The sequence below is a fragment of the Anguilla anguilla genome, chromosome 16 (assembly GCF_013347855.1).
Source record: "Anguilla anguilla isolate fAngAng1 chromosome 16, fAngAng1.pri, whole genome shotgun sequence".
In the NCBI taxonomy this organism is placed as follows: domain Eukaryota; kingdom Metazoa; phylum Chordata; class Actinopteri; order Anguilliformes; family Anguillidae; genus Anguilla; species Anguilla anguilla.
In genome coordinates, this window is record NC_049216.1 from 13,665,475 (window position 1) to 13,682,118 (window position 16,644).

Sequence of the window (16,644 nt, forward strand, 5' to 3'; positions counted from 1 at the left end):
GAGCAAAGGTAGTAATGCCACCAATGGTCCTTTGATTGATTGTTGATTTAAAATGGGGGTTACTGAGCATGTGTGCTCAGTATGGGCAGCAGTGTAGTATAATGGGTAGGGAACTGGTCTTGTAACCAGCGCTGTTGTGCCCTTAAGCAAGGCACTTAACCTGCATTACTTCAGCATATATCCAGCTGTATAAATGGATGCAATGTAAAATGCAATGTCAAATGATGTGTAAGTCGCTCTGGATAAGAGTGTCTGCTAAATGGCTGTAATGTAATGTAATATGTGCAGGTGCAGTATTGCTTGGTATACCATGCATCCATTCTATTAATAGCTGGCACCATAATATTTGTGCTAAAACCAAGGTATTTCAGCTCTCAGTAAATTATTCACTCAATGGATTTGTCTAATTTCATGCCATCCCCATAACCGTCATTCTCATCTTGTATCAGGAAGAACACTCCTTTCAGAACAGACACCGCCAAAACATTGACAATAGCACACAATCAGAGAGATCCAGAAAACGAAAGGAAAAAAGGTATACATTTATGCAAAACTATTTTATTTACAAAATAAATGGCACAAAAGTGACTGCACAGTCGATGCACGTGCACCTTCAAAGCATACCGTTTCGTGAGTCACCCGACAACAACTCCTACTTGAGACTGATTCCGGTTCAAATACAAGGTTTCACAAGGAGTTTTCTTAGGGGAGGTGGGGTGGATGTAGGTGGTTGGTTTGGTGGACAAATATTGCTTTAGAGAAACCACGGATGATAAAGCTTAAGACAATTTTAAGGCCATTTTTTTTTTCATTCAAGATCAGAGGCAAGCAAAAGGCAGCCTATAAGGGCCTAGTGTCACGCATGCTTTTTAAACATCACCTTCTAGCGCTAGCTCAGTGCTCCATTCTGTATTTGTCATGTATACAACATAAAGAGAGTGGTGACAGAGAGGAGGAAGTGGCAGAGACATTATTGAGGGTTATCGTGAATCAATCAAGCATGTTACTTCAAAAACTTTAGGTGAAAGCATCAGGAATGAAGAGTAAAAATGTAAAACGTTCTAAAATGTCGAAACCCATCAGAACTCCAACACCAGGAAATATGTACACTCAATGAGAACTACAGTACTTAGAGTTGATTTTGCAACATTGTTCATTTCAGCCTCAAGACTACTATTCCAGCTCTTAATAGACAAAATCCTTTCCCCGCAGCAGCACTTTTTAAATTGGAGCCTGTCAACTTCTCCAAATGTTCATATCAGGGCACTTACACATGGAAGTTAAATGGACAGGAAAAAAAGAAAAGAAAAAGAAAAACGGCAAAAGGAAACTAACACAGAGGGTGCTGGAGGAGATGGGCCGTGATGGGACAGGGGAGGTGAGAGGAATGGAAGGAGGAGGAATGAGAAGAAAGCAGTGCAGTTTTGGGAGCTGGTATCAAACGGCCAGCTTGGAGGCCACGAGAGAGGGCTTCCTCTGAGGCAGGTCCTGAGGGGTGGGGATGTGGTCTCCGGTGATCTCAGTCTTCTCCGCCGTGGCCGCGGGCAGCTGCTTGTTCTTCATCTTGGCTTGGGCCATGTTGTAGTCCCCAGAGTCAAAGTACTTTGGCTGTGGAGGAGCGGCAGCACACTAAGTCAGGAGCAGGTTAACAGTATGCAAATGCACAATGGCGCTGGGAAGGTCTGTCCAGACCCCAAACGACTTCGCCATACAATCCCCTTTGATATTTCACACTTAGTGCATAGCTTGCACTTGTTTGTAAAACTGTCTGATTCAAAATTTACAGTAGCATTTCAAATTATGACGCTAATAAAAATGAGTCAGTGTTATCACACAGACAACAATGGCTCTCTGGCAGATAGAGGGATATACATGTAAACAAGAGACGAACGCGCATGTATCTGCACAAACAAAGCTGACTGACAGAGGGTTAGGTTAGAACTCACCCCCTTCTGAAGTCGTTTCCTGAGAAGTTCAGAACCCCCGGGCTTGGCCCCAAGGTGTGGATACCTTGCCTTGAGCTTGGCCTCCTCTGCCTTCTCTGGACTGATCACCTTATCCTCCATTTCCTGAGGTAAGAGAGGCCAACGCAGGGCAGAGACAGAAAAGCACAGCACATATCAAGATACAAGGGACTATGGGGGAAACCAGGGAAAACACAGTCAGGGTTTGACCACACAGGAACATCAAGGAACCAATCAGCAGACATACAGTAACACTACCTGCTGCATCATCAAAACTTACACAGGACTGCAGATGTATAACCAATTCACCCCAAAAATCCTAACTAACTTCTAACTTCACTGTTGTCAAGACAATATACTCCTCTGTCAAAAGTCAGTCAGTAACACAATTTAATGCAGAGAGGTGTGTTTGGAGACACACAGTCATCACAGGAGGCTGTAATTTATTCAGCCCAATCATTAAACACAAGAGATCTAAAACAAGACAAGACGTTAAATGATAAATGTCACACAGTAACTAGGGCATGACTCAGAATTTTTTTTAAAACAGCTAACACACTTGTGCTCTGACAAAAGGTAGTGGGAGGGAAGTGGGAAATGAATAAGGCTCTTCGATAATACCAACACAAATAATTCAATGTGATCCATTTTCAGATTGGACTGGCAACACATTCTAATGTTAACATCTTTCATGAAAAAACCATAGACAGGATCAATAATCAATTCTTAACTGCAAACACAAATTGCAGGGGTTTTGAAGTGTGTGGCAGGTAAAGCATTAACCTCTGGTGATGGGGAACAATAGTTAAACCGATTATGCAATTACAAGTTGGGACAGAACACAAACCAGATTATCAACCAATCAGACAGGCTTCTCGTGCTGGGCCAGCAGCTATTTCACTGAGTCATTTGTGCTAGGAAAGAAAGCTACATGCTTTAAAGATTATACCGTTTGCTTCAAAAATAGCCATTAAGGAGCAATAATAATACTGGCAATGGGATTTAGCTTCCTGCACCAGAAGATACATCCTACAAGAAGCCATTCTACTACAACCATCCAGATGGGAAGCGTTCGGATTTCTCAGCCAATTGGACTTGTAAGCAATTCGCAAGTTGGCTACGAGATATCAAACTGCTTCTACAGTACTTCAAGCCAGTACCGAGTTAACTGCAGTCACACAGGAGACGAAAGGAAAACACGACACTCCTCGTTTAGTTGGCCCACTTACAACACTGACATGAAAGAAAATATGTTGAATAAGAATTTCCGTAGAAAACCAAGTTAAATGATCCAATTTTATTGGGGGAAACCTTCATAACGGTGGCTGTGATTACTGACACCCCCACAAGACTTCGAAAAGTACATGTAGCTATGTAATAATAAGCACATCTCGTGCGAAAATACACAATTATTAAGCTGACTGTGTGTCCTGAAGCTTATGTTAGCCAATTTGACAGTTAAGGCTATGTGCAAGCGCGGCGTGACTTAGCTGGCTCAATAGCTAGTCCAGCTAGGTGACGTTCTTTAGCTTATGCAGCTCGCACACTAACTGCATTGAATGTGCATTACGTAGAACTATTGTAGGTAGTCTAGCATCTTATAAAACGAATGTTAAAGAAGTGGTTAGCTGACCATTAGCCAATGTCAAGGCAGCTAGACTAGTAGTACTGCAAATGTAGTAGCTAACTAGTAATGCAAAACAAAAATGTCTGGATGTCATTTTATATATAAAAATGACCAGGAACTCGACCCGAACGCTGTATGAAGCAAACGTTATGTGACAACTTAAGTCTATCGAACACATTGCTAGCTATCTTCATCTGACATTAGCTAGCTACCTAATGTTAGCATACTTAGTACTAGCCAGCTCCTCCCCGCAGAAAATCATAAAAGTTAGGAAATTTCCAACAATTTCCCAACAAAAACTGGCGTAAGCAACAGCTAATTATAATGCTATCCCAGATAACGAATTCTTTCTATGTATACATTGCTTCATCGCTAGCTAAATTAGCTCGTTACTTTCGCCTCCTCACGAGTATTTCTTAATTTAAAGTAGCTAACTTGCTAGCTAGCCATCAAGAGAACATTTAACGATACAGCATAAACTAAATCAATACCATACACAGACCAAGTGCGAGTACTTGGTCATTCGAACAAAAAGTTGCTATTTCTATTTAGCTAGCCACTACTAGTAAGCCAGCTAACGTTAACGATAGTAATATATGCACATTTTACCTAGCCTAGCTAAATTCACGTTACCCATTTAAAGCACGAGCTGTGGCCCTAGTTTGTCTGCCGATAATGTTTAGCGGCGTGTAAAACCACCGTTTACAACATGTGACAACTCACATATAATGTTAATCTAGAAGTCCCCCGATGTCACTGGCAATGAACTACTATGGCTATGTAGCCAACTATTACATTAATTTACCTAACGTTTATGACCTACTCGGGCTGGCTTCACTGACTCACTGGATTCAGCTTGCTTGCTAGACTAGCCTATCTAGATGCCTAGAAACTAGCCAGTTCGCTAACGTTAGCTGACAACATTATTTTAAAGTTAGGCTAGCTAGTATGAAACTTGTCTTTACCTTCCGTTCATCGACCGATGCCTCTTCGATGGTCTTTGTTTCTTTAATTTCTTCGGACATAATGTAACGACAAGAATTCAATCAAGACTAAATTATGCAAGCGCTACCTACCGAGTCCCTTCTGATAAGTCCTTATTCTATGTAGTCATGTATGAAACGCCACACCACCTCCTCCCGCAAAAAGATGGCTGCCAAATTTAAAACGTCATATAACCCGTTTCACGTATATTTCCTTTTAATTATATTATTCTTTTAGATAAAATGTCAACACTATTCCTTGATAAAATCGTAACTGTATTTCTAAAATCTCTGCAAAACAGTATATTTTAAGCATATTTACGTACATTTAAACTGATGCATTGTGGGAAATGTCGTTTTTTAGTTGCCAGATTCTAGGACGTATTTTCATATAATTTCCCCCCCCGAATACATACGCAAGCTCATGCTTTATGTACTTCTGCGCAAATTAATCCATAAAAGAGAGTGCGATAAACAAAAAAAGTAATGATCCATGTATATTATACTGCCCGCACTACATTTTTCCACTCTTAAGAAGTGATTTACAAGAGCTGAATGCTTTCACTTCTCCCTCTGAACTGTAAAAATGAGATGGCCACTTAAACAAGACTTTTAAAATATTACAACCTGTATTATGCGTAAGTATAATCTGAACTGCCTATGATATGTTTTTTTGCTTTTAAATTAATGACATGACATCCTATTTTGGTCTCATGCACCCCCAATATTCTAACGTACCTATTTAAACAGTCCCGAGGAAGACTTAACCCTAATATTCTTCCTTTGAAAATGAATAATTTGGATGACTGTCTGTATATTAAGTACAATCCAGGTTAAAAACCTCCAAGGTCACAATTCCAATTTTTATGTTGCCACTGTCACAAATGATGAAGTACTTCTTTGGTTATGTAATGCCCAACTTCAGCATGATCCATTACAGTATAAAAGTGAACAAGTAATGACAAGGCTACATCTTGATATTTAAAGATTGAACTTAAACCATGTAATAAAGGCAATGTGATATTCAGTGCAGGGTTTTAAACACTGTATTCTTCAGACTTACATGTTTATAAGAAAGAACCCCAGACACAGACATGTTTAAAGATTGCTTTATATATATTTCAGATCTGAATATTAATGTCAAAAATACATCGTATGATTTACATAGTGTTGCACTACATCATAATGCTTAGCATAACAGACATCACATGTGCAATACATGAAATATTAAATTTAAATATTAAATAACTGACAAAGTAAACAGGTAAACACTATGCTAGTAAGGTAATTTTATTTCTATTGCAACACTTTCAATAGTGGTTTTGTAACAGTACAAAAGAAGTATTTGAATATTACTAATTTCATTTCCAGTTATTGTGGAAATACACAGTGCTCTTTTGATGCTGCCCCTCACTTGATTGTTAATTCTTCTTTATCAGCATAGTTCATAGTTGGATACATTTGCTGCAGGTATTTTCCCCTCCCCAATAAAAAGCAGAAATAAAACCAAAACTCTGATCTATCTTCATCATTTGTCATACATGTAATTGCATTCTTTTATTGGATTCAATTCAGCATCAAGGTTTTGATCCAGTGTGGCCTTTGAACTGGACTGAACTGGGCTAACATCTGGGAGAGAAGGGAGGATCCGCTGGTGACTCGGTGAAAGACTGGAGCTCGTAGGCAGCACCACTGTCCACTTCCATAGATTTGCGAGAGAACAGAAGTCTGATATCACTGTGGAGGTAGATCTTTCCAGACTTTGAGCTCTGGAACCTAAAAGGAACACAAAGAAAAATGTTAAAGTCCCATGCAGTCCATGTAGAGACCTTCGTGGAAAGACAATCTCCATCAGGTGGGTGAACAAGCAGGTGAATTTTCCTTCACTGAGAGATTAATCACTCACAGAGTCTACACACAGTCTACACACTGCTGATGCTGTTAAAGGAGTCTACTGGAGTCCTCACCTCAGGTGAATGAGGTAGCGCAGGATTCGTTCCTGGCTCAGGGGGAGGGACTTCCTGTTGGTGTGTCCAATGATATCCCGTCTCACAGGCACAGAGAAAGTCCTCTGTCTCAGGAATGTTTGGTGACTGGCCGGCATCTCTCTCAGGTCATAGACCACCACAAACATTTTCACCACTGTCTTATTAGGATTGAATAAGGTCTGTCAAGGGTAAAATAACAGAGGGACAGGTTAATATATTTATATTAAAAAACTATCAAGCAGTCTTTTCAATATGCAAGTAATTATAACCCATTGTATAACCTAATTAAAACAGTTAAAATACATTTAAATAAATATTTAATAAGATAAACACAACAATTTTATATCAAATAGAAAACCACTCTCAGAAAATATATTCAGCGGTCAAAGTTTAAATTTTCAGAGGGCTTAACTTCTTTAAACTTCTGTCCTTGACAAAAGCAATCTTGATGGCAGAAACAGTACCAACCAAAGATAAAATGTTCTTTCTAAAAACATAACCCGGTAATATACATATTTACAACCTCTACAGGAATAACATCCTTTTTCAAGCTGCTCTGGAGTTACATGAAGAATGCCTCTCCTTTTAAATGGCAAACCTGTTGATGCCCCTATCACTAGCCTTTGTAAAGCTTGCAGGTCATTGGAGACTTCAGTAAGTACAAAATATCCTTCATTGCACACAGAAATAATCTGGGCCAATCATAACCATACACTGAAACAGAAATATTAAAAAACATCCCTTCAATATTCAAAAATGTAAGCACATTCAAACAAGCATTTTTCCACATAACACTAGGGGGCAGAACTACATTCTGTTTGAGGAGATTTGTACTTGCACTGTTGGAATGCTTTGTTCTCTTCCCTTTGTTCTCCAGGATATGTACATAACTGTGGCATGAAACACCCAGCGAAGCGAGACATAAACTCATACAGTGAGGAAGCTACTGTATCTTTCACAATATGCGTCTTGATCATCTGCCTGCTGACACACACTCCTTGACTCTTTTCCAAAGAATCACATTCCAAAGCCAAACAATGTTCTACACCTCATCTTCAACCTCATCTTTTTTGAGAAGAAAACAAAGGATAAATGTTGAGACACAGTCCCAGGCAACTACAGTATATATCCCTGAAAGTATTTGATATTGAAGGTATGTGATTCTATTAATGGTGATAAAAGTATACTAAGGCAGGAGGGCGACATAAATAGTATGTTAAAATTAGATATAAAACCCCTGAAATAAAACACAAACACCCACACAGATTCTAAAGAAAATATTTACTGCTACTTTTTGATTGTGATGCAGTGTTTTATGTTATTACATTTTCTATCTTGGAGCTCTTCAGTCTGTAAGTGCCTTAATGATGCGTTAATGACACGTCACCTTCTGCAACCTCTTGTTTTTCAGATTTTTTTGATGTATTTTTATTTTCATTTAATGCAATGAATATTCGGTACAAGAGAGGAAAACATGTACTATTGCAAATATTGCTAAAAATGTTATCACAATAAAAAGATACTACATTATTATTTGTTGATTACATGGTTACAACTGCCCTAGAAAAACAAGGGTCTTACCACTTGAATTGTTCCTGAAGGAGGTATTCGATAACCTCTTTTACCAAGGGATTCCAAATTTATAACACCCTACAGACAAACAAAGCAAGAGCAAAATTAAATCAATATTAACACTGTGGAAAAATACAGAATTTGCGTAAATGGCATGCTGTAGAACCACTTCCATTTAAAACCTCCCAAAAACAAATACTGGCATTGCCAACTGAAGGCCATTCACATCAGCAATCAAAACCACAAACTGTCAGGAAATTGGCACCTCAGTACCAATTATTGTTGTTCTTGTCATATTATCCCCTTCAACCTGCTTGCACTAAGATCATCTGCCACATAATTACTAATAACATATTGATAGAATTTGTAATTTATATTGCCCTAACAAATACCTACAAAACTAATGTGATGACTGGCACTTGGGCCATTCTTAATCACAAACATGTACAGCCCACAGTTACATTTTTATCACATTCAATGGCCAGTTTACTATGATAGCATAGCTGAGTCACTGTGATTATGCGAAGCAGGCCATGAAAGCTTATTTGTCTGAAGCCCTTTGAATAAAATCAAATCCATTCAGTCTGCATGGCCAGTGGCTCATATTCATCATTGCACAAGCTCATATCACACTGGCGGAATTTTTTCGATTATGATCCGGATGCATCTGGTTAAGACTGGCCGTTTCAGACCTTCAATACCATGGGAAGTGCTGGGAAATGAGCAGAATCAAAATAGCCATGAAATTTCCCTATTTGCTTTTATGTACTGTACGGAGATCAAAATAGAAACATCCTGGCGTATTAGCAGAAGTGGTGTTTAAGTCAGTCACGCATTGTGTGTTTTCCCACATCTCACCATATAGGGGGAAGGGGCGTTGTCATCGGAAACACTGTAGAAAGACACCTCCACGGGCAGGGTCATGTGACTTGGGCAGAAGGTTCCACTTGCGCCCACCTCAGCCATGAAGCCCTCAACTGTCCCCAGTGGCTCCAGACGGTGGTTTAGCACGCACTCCTGCAGGCACAGCATGGCGCAGTCATGTGATAATGAATCAGCAGTCACTATCACTGCTTCACACTTAAGTGCTCTCTTTGAATTTTGTACCAGTGAGAGTACCATGTAGAGCTGTTTGAGTGACTGTGCATGCATGTGTATGCTTCTGTGTACTCATATGTGTATATTATTATGAACGTGTGTGTGTGTGTACATGTGTGTGTGCGCGTGTATGTGTGCGTGTGTGCGTGTGTATGCATGCGTGTGTGTGTGTGTGTGTGTGTGTGTGCTGGTGCGTGTGTGTGTGGTTTTGCGTGTGTGTGTGCGTGTGCATGTGTGTGTGCGTGTGTGTGTATGCGTGCGTGTGTGTGTGTTTTTGTGTGCGTGCGTGTGTGTGTGCTTTTGCGTGTGTGTGTTTAAGTGTACCTCAAAGTTCCCCAGAAGGCTCAGGCTTGCTGGAGGAGCGCTGGTGCTGAACAGTTGCTGGCTTGACTCATTCTCATCGCCCTCTCTGTCCACACAGACTCTGAAAACACAGACCAGAGCAGAGCCGCACATTCAGGCATGCAAATAGAAGTGTGGTGTCATGCTCTCCACAGTCCGTTTCTGCAGGCCTATGCGAGCAGTCAAGGAGATTAATAAACCTCCTCAAGACTGAACTCAGTACACACCCAGATGAAAATCTACATCCTTCCCCTGAACTCAGCAAAATGTCAGACCCATTCTACCATAAATTCAGTATGCTAAATGAAAATGGCTATAACAAGTAGTGATGAGGGAACTCATAGACTCAGAAACCATGGTCCCTACAAATTATCCGCTTATCACAGTACATAATAACACCAATACAATGTAAGAAAACATTCATTTTACACACTGATTTCATATTATTTTTGCACATTATAACAGTACCTTAATGCTATAACAGATGGCGGTCCAACGATGGAGAAAATGAACACTTGACAGATTACTATAAACAAAAGACTAATTAATTGTGTTGAATACAATTCTAGTGTTTAGGAAAAGTGTGTAAGAGTCATGAAAAACCTTCTGCTGGCAGCCCATGGAGCTCCTTTACAGCGCGTGAGTGATGTGTCCAAATCAAAGTACCCAGTCTGAGTCCGTCTCTGAGGAACCTGGAAAAAATAAAAATGCACATTATTCCAAAGAAAATGCTAATAAATTATGCTAACTACCCAGTTATTTAATATGGTTCCAATGTAAACAACTTTTCACATTGCAGTACCACTACCTTACTTAAAGGTCCAGGAAACTTAAATCTGTGAATTTGTTGCCGATGTGTTGTTCTAATACTTTTTGGCATTCACAAATTAAATATTTTTAAATGATTCTTGCAGAAAAAAAAAAAATATATATAAAAGCCTGTGCTAAGATTGGCTTGCTTTCCCCCTTGGATAAATGGCAGGTTTTCAGAGGCCGGGGTTAACTGGGCACCGTGTACATCACTAAAGCACTATGACCAGTGAAATCCCCTGGACTTGTAGTATGTACATAATGCCCCCTCCACTTCTGTGCAGGCAAGCTAAGTTGCATTGTGCCTTCTCTGGATTCAGAAAAACCAGAAAGATTTTTTCTTATCTAAAAAAAAAATGAAAAGACCCACAAGAAATGGGTTTAATTTCTGGAGGCCCACGGGCACTGCAATATTGCAGTAACCCCAACAGGTAATATTTGCAGTGACTATTTTCGTGAGGAGGACTTGACCACCTATCCACAAAAACAATGTGGCTTTACTAAAAAGCCAGTGCTGGTGCATGGTGCAGTGCCTTCCCTCCCTTCACCTCCCAACTGTTGCTGCTAGTGACACTCCTGGTGGTCGCAGAACAGACGTGTGATGGATCGGTATGTAGGCCTACCGTTAGCTGGAGATGATTAAATAGCTTTCAAGCTTGGATATGTGTAATTAAAACCTTTCTTTATTCGGGTGTAATGTCCAGAATTTGAGACTGCTGTCAAGTCTAATGTTAGTGTACAGTACGGTAGCTCAGTGTTACAACATTATTACACAGTGAATGATCTGCAGGTTCAACTATACGATGGTAAAGCCTAGCTTATGTTGCTTTCATTTGTTCTGTCTGATAGTCTATTGTTACTGCACTGGACAACCTGCTCTACTGTAGCGACGGGGAATGGTTTACACACGGGATGTCTTATGGATATGAATAGTAATGAACGCAGGATATGCACCCACCCTGTCCTTATCTGCTAAACAGGTCACAATAATCTAATAGTGTTTACTACAATTTAATGGTCATAATTGGGTTAAAAACCTGAAATAAATCTTAAGAAGACTACCAACTGTCATTCATGGGGAATATAGCCATAATTTGAATCCAGTTTCCTGGACCTTAAATTAGAAAAAAATTATATTAACAGTAAATAAAAATAAATTCACCATGCAAGTACCTTTCCAATTAATATAGTTAATATTCACATGCAATGGATTTGCAGTACTATACTTGAAGAATCAGGTGTTTCAGTACAAATATACAGTTATCATAAATAGATTCCAAATGGTTCAGGCTGTGGTGAAAGCGAACCAATTTCCTGACTCTTGGTATATATTTCTTTCTCTATTTCAGAAAGAGGGTCAGCAATGGGGGAAGTGGGTAAAAGCCCCTGAGAACGTTTCCAGGTATGAATGCAGCAAATAAAGGACACAGTGTTAATATGTGCTACAATAACAAACAGGGCCTAAAAGATGGATGTGAAGGGCTCAGTGTTAGCATATGCTACAATAACAAACACAGCCTAACAACTGCATGTGAAGGCCTCTACTGTTCTTACATACTTAAAGTAGACCAAAACGGATTACTTGGAGAAAATACCTCTAGCATATTAGCTGTGAAATTCTGGGCACTAAACAACATACAGCTGAAGAGGGTCTGTTATGCATTAACTCTCTGGAACAGGCAAGTGTCTATAAAAAGCTGCATTAGAGTTTGGGCGTCTGCATATGCCTGTCAAATGGAGAACAACAAAAAGCAGGAAATGGAAGTTTTATAAGGGCTTTCTGCCTCTGGATGGTGACAGCTCCAGCAGGAAGTTAGTCAACTTCTTCTGGCCAACTGGACTAAGCTGCATGAGTCACAGGGTCTGACTCGGCTGCACCTGACGGCACCAATAAACCAGCAAAGAAACAGGCATCTCCCCCCGCCTCGCTGCTACACCACCGCGCCATAATGAGGGGATGACTGTGAGTGGTCACAGATGACTCCAAGGCTGAGTCATTAACACAAAACCACAGCAAAATCCAAGTATTGTTCAGCCATATTAGCAGTGTGAAAACAGGGACAAGAGTCTTGGCTAGAGAAAAATATATTCACACCAAATGTGTTTGAAATGTAAGTAGAAAGGACAAAAGAAGTTAAAAGTCTGAGACTAATGTGAGTAAAGTGAAAATGGAACTTTCTGGAAAACCCTACACTGATTTTGAGTATGAAGACCTGTGTTAGTTTTTAGTCTGACATCAGTGAGACACAAATGGGAGAGAATGATCAACAGCAGTCTTTGATCAACGCGTAAAGTGACTGAAGTGTGCCCTGTGTGGGGAAGACACTCACAGGACTGGAGAGGAGAGGTAGACCAGTGCAGGGATGGAAAGCGTTTGTTGCTGTCCCATCGATGGAGTGACGATTCTGCTTCTTCCAAATGTTACATGGCTTTGGAGGAACCTGGCCAGTCGCTCTCTGCCGAACAGTGCATGATTAAATCCAAAGCATATCACAACACACCAATAATGTTATACTCTTATAACAATAATGAAAATGTGATGCTGGGGGGCTGCTGGATGGCTCATTCAATTAAGGCACCACACTGTGGTGCAAGGAACAAATCCAGACTGCGCCAGTGCCGACTACTCCACACGGCAATGCGTAACTGGTGATTGCCCCGGGGTATGAGAGGGTTCAGTCGGTTAGGGGGCTGTATTTCATGGCTCTCCAGTGACCCCCGCAGGTAAACTGGGTGCCTATGGACAGCATGTCAAAGCTGCATATGAAAGGTCTTCCTCTGATTCTACTCTGTACAAGCTTAGCTGTAGTCTGCGGTGTGTCTTGGAAGAGAAGTATGGATGTCTACATTCTCCCAATTTGGCAGTGGGGTACAGGTATGAACATGGCTGTGATTGCAGGTAGTTGGACATTCCAAATTACAGTGGGAATTGGACATGTTAAGCCCCACGTTGGGCACCAAATGATTATTCTTTTTTTAAATTGTGATACCGAATTGGCATTTGCAGAATTCTGAAAGGTGTTCAATTATGTTCATGTTCATATACTATCAATGGTTGGAAAATATACTTATAAAACTAAAACATTAAATTAAAAAGCACATACATAGATCAAAATACTCATTACTTGTAATTAAAAACATGTTTGGTCCTCATTGATGAGCTCTGTGATGGAACGTGTAAAGTCTCAAATTTACATATTTCAACTTCCTGTTCACAAAAAGTGTGACTCACCAGGATGGTCCCAATCTGTGCTGTTTCAGGGCAGACTCTGAGGTCCCTCTGCAGGCGTGCTGATGTGCTAGAAGCTGAAGGGTCATGGTTCTCATCCTGCAGATGGCTATTAGGTGCACCTGGCTGGCTTTGGACTCTGGAACTCTTGGCTTCTTCAAGGAGGGAGCTGTCGCTGATTTTCAGGCCATTCTGACCCCGACAGTCGGCAGGCGAAGAGTCACAGGTGTCCTTTTTGGCATTTTGTAAACAATGTGAGGTTTTCGGCTCTGGCTCGGCCGTCGAGTCTTCAAGTTTGGCGGGGCCCTGGCTCTGAAGTCTGAGGGAATGGTCTTGTGGGGTGCCGTCGGTCGCGTTTATCCCGCCGATTCTTGAGTCTGTGCAAATTTGTGGCGCGCTGTCATCGTTTGCCACATGGGAATCAGAGGCACGGCCCTGGTGTGTAGGACTGCTCTGCTCTGTTCTGTTCTGGGACTTCAGCACACTGCCCTCTTTGCAGGTCGTGTAGGTGCAATGCAGGGGTTCAGTGCACCTATTCTGCTGAAAACTGTCTTGGATGTCCTGCAAGGCCTCTGATGTTCTGGAACTGTCTGTGGGTTCGGGCAGGAGCAACTTCCTGCAGGCTGCGGGTTTGGGGAAAGACCTCAGCTCACTGTCTGCCCTGGCTCTGCTGTGCAAACCAAGGGGGGTGTCAGAAGGGGAGGAGCCACTACTGCTCTCATGCCCCTGCTCCAGGGGGGAACCATCCTGTGGGGAGGCATGGTCAGGGCTCGAGGAGAGGGGCTCTTTGCACTTTTTAAGGAGGCCGGGGGCTTCTTTCCGCGGGAACCAGGGGGATTTGGGGGCGTGCTCCTCGGGCTTGCTGAACAGGCTGTCGGGGATGTGCGGGGCTGTGGGGTCACAGTAGTTCAAATGCTGGGCGATGCGGGCGATCACCTCCTGTCGTTCCTGGAGCAGGGAGCCAATCAGGGGGCTGGTCTCACCCACGGGCAGTCTGGGACCTGGGGTGGGCATCACCAACGGATCCACCAGGGAGAGGGTCTTAAAAGCTCTGACCGGGAACTCAGGAGCAGCCGTCTTTGACCCCTCTCCGCTGCTCCCTGGTGTCATATAACCCGCTGAGGGCCGGACATCCAGGCTGCTGTTCAATCTGGAGTACAGCCACTTAGCTGCTTTACCGGGAGGAAGGGCTTCAGGCAGTTTCTTTGAGTTGATTCCGCCATAAAGAGGAGGGGCTTGGCTCAGGCTGGTGAATGCTGGGTCTTGTGAACGATGCTGGCCGGCTTCAGTGACATCACAGCACTGGATGGGCCTGTCCTCCTGGTCGTAGCCCTTCTTTCCAAAGAGGGACAGGCTGGTGTGGATGCTGCATTTGAGGTCCGGGTAGTTGGGCTGTCTGGGGAGGGACTGAACGCGGACGTTGAGGGCCACGCTGTGGGAGACGTTGGGCACGGGGAAGGCGTGCTCGGCCGGGGGCTGGGAGAAATTCCACACCAGCTCCTCATCGGCTGCACTGACCCTGGGACAGGACAAAGAGCCGGGTGCAGAAGCAGTCAGCACAGCCCAACAGACCACAGGAGGGCCAGACAGCCTCCTACATTCACTGCCTGTTTAAAGCATACAGTGCCATGAAAAAGTATTCGCCCCCTTCCTGATTTCCTCCACTACTGAATATTTGTCACACTGAATGGTTTCAGAACTGGAGACAAAATAATACCATTCAGTCTGACAAATATGCAATAAGAGTGTAAATCAGGGAGCGGGCAAATACTTTTACACAGCTCTATACTATGAGCTGCTACCTTAACAATACACTACATCAAATAACTGTCTCGGACAGTGGAAAAGTGAGTACGGCAATATTAAACCCGTTGAAAGAGCCTGATTGGCAGTGGCCAATCATCCAAAATGCACATGGTACTTAAAATTCCAAATAATAAATGTTTGCTGAAATTAATTGGATATTTGTTCTGAGTGAAAGACTTGACGGGCTCTTAAATTTCAGAGTCACAAACTTTTCACTAGCAGCGTCTACGCGGTGGTCAGGCGGCTGTGCAGGTGGGGGGTGTGACCGCGGCTCACCTGTACAGGATGTTTCTGGGGATGATGCCGTGTGAAGCGCTGAGCCAGGCGCTGAGCTGGGAGAAGAACACGTACGACCGCACCGCCAACAGCAAGGTCTTCTCCTCGATGAAGCGATCTCCGCTTCTGCTCACCAGCACAAAGGAGAAGCGACTCAGAACTCTTTCATGAACACAGGCCTTTAGAGAATGAACATGACTTCCCATGCTACACATGTGCCTTTCTCTAAACTCAAAATGAAGGCCATTTCATAAGAATAGGTTAAGTTCCATTTAAAACTAAGGGATGAATAGAGTGATTAGCTGAGTGCACGTGGCCATGGTAAGTTTGAAGGCCACGCCCTCACAGACTCCTGCTGGTGATGGACAGCAGCTCTTGGCATTCCGCACAGTCCCCACACAGAGCAGCCAGAGCTGACACTCACTGCCTGGGAACGGGCTGCAGGGTCCATCGCTCCAGCAGCAGCGCGTCCTGTTTGATGGCCGGGTCGCTGATGTCAGTCCCGTCTGTGGTGGGCCCCTCATCACTATAGCAACAGTCAGGCAGCAGCATCACCTCGATCATGACGGGAATGTTGTTCCTCCACAGGAGCATGACCTCCGAGCGCATCCTCCTCGCCTGCCGGCACTGTGGAGACCAGCAAGGCTGCGCTGTTAGCTTTCTTAGCATTGCGCTAAACCAGACATACAGAGCCAAGGCAGAGACTACAGAGACCAGCATGGGCTGCGCAGTTAGCTTTTTTAGCATTGCGCTAAACCAGACATACAGAGCCAAGGCAGAGACTACAGAGACCAGCATGGGCTGCACAGTTAGCTTTCTGAACATTACGCTAACCAGGCCACACAGAGCCAAGGCAGATGATAAAGGATGACAGCTCAGAATGTGCATCTGAGAGCCAGCTGGAAATGCAGTGCCCACCATTCATATGTTCACACAAGTATTCCAACAA

At 42.7% G+C, this 16,644-nt stretch overlaps 2 protein-coding genes across 4 annotated transcripts in view; both read right to left on the reverse strand.

Moving 5' to 3' along the window:
• Positions 1 to 538: 538 nt before the first annotated feature.
• LOC118214686 (cAMP-regulated phosphoprotein 19) lies at positions 539 to 4,746 on the reverse strand. Of its 3 annotated transcripts, none has more exons than XM_035394820.1 (3): positions 4,668 to 4,742; positions 1,947 to 2,069; positions 539 to 1,608 (listed from the first exon to the last, which is right to left on the reverse strand). In XM_035394820.1, exons 2-3 carry the CDS (start codon positions 2,064 to 2,066, stop codon positions 1,438 to 1,440), a joined length of 291 nt encoding a protein of 96 aa, XP_035250711.1. In that variant the 5' UTR covers positions 2,067 to 2,069; positions 4,668 to 4,742; the 3' UTR covers positions 539 to 1,437. The 3 variants fall into 3 exon arrangements, with proteins under 3 accessions (XP_035250711.1, XP_035250710.1, XP_035250709.1); XM_035394819.1 differs by lacking the exon at positions 4,668 to 4,742 and adding an exon at positions 4,315 to 4,464; XM_035394818.1 differs by having other exon boundaries at positions 543 to 1,608; positions 4,557 to 4,746.
• Positions 4,747 to 5,667: 921 nt separating this feature from the next.
• The window catches only part of LOC118215213 (protein FAM214A-like), a 28,662-nt gene continuing 17,685 nt past the window's right edge, over positions 5,668 to 16,644 (reverse strand). Inside the window, exons 3-12 of the mRNA XM_035395733.1 lie at positions 16,120 to 16,322; positions 15,696 to 15,821; positions 13,617 to 15,132; positions 12,715 to 12,840; positions 10,178 to 10,266; positions 9,557 to 9,656; positions 8,993 to 9,151; positions 8,144 to 8,212; positions 6,542 to 6,741; positions 5,668 to 6,350 (exon numbers count right to left, since the gene is read on the reverse strand). Of these exons, the coding sequence (XP_035251624.1) occupies positions 6,197 to 6,350; positions 6,542 to 6,741; positions 8,144 to 8,212; positions 8,993 to 9,151; positions 9,557 to 9,656; positions 10,178 to 10,266; positions 12,715 to 12,840; positions 13,617 to 15,132; positions 15,696 to 15,821; positions 16,120 to 16,322 (2,742 nt within the window). The 3' untranslated portion in view covers positions 5,668 to 6,196. The remainder of the gene's footprint in view (positions 6,351 to 6,541; positions 6,742 to 8,143; positions 8,213 to 8,992; positions 9,152 to 9,556; positions 9,657 to 10,177; positions 10,267 to 12,714; positions 12,841 to 13,616; positions 15,133 to 15,695; positions 15,822 to 16,119; positions 16,323 to 16,644) is intronic.

Excerpts from the sequence above, each read along its gene's own strand:
- LOC118214686 (XM_035394818.1), bottom strand. The coding sequence starts at position 4,616 with ATGTCCGAAGAAATTAAAGAAACAAAGACCATCGAAGAGGCATCGGTC. Across the intron at positions 2,070-4,556 it reads CATCGGTCGATGAACGGAAG|GAAATGGAGGATAAGGTGAT; the intron begins GTAAAGACAAGT and ends CTCTTACCTCAG. Across the intron at positions 1,609-1,946 it reads GGAAACGACTTCAGAAGGGG|CCAAAGTACTTTGACTCTGG; the intron begins GTGAGTTCTAAC and ends GCTCCTCCACAG.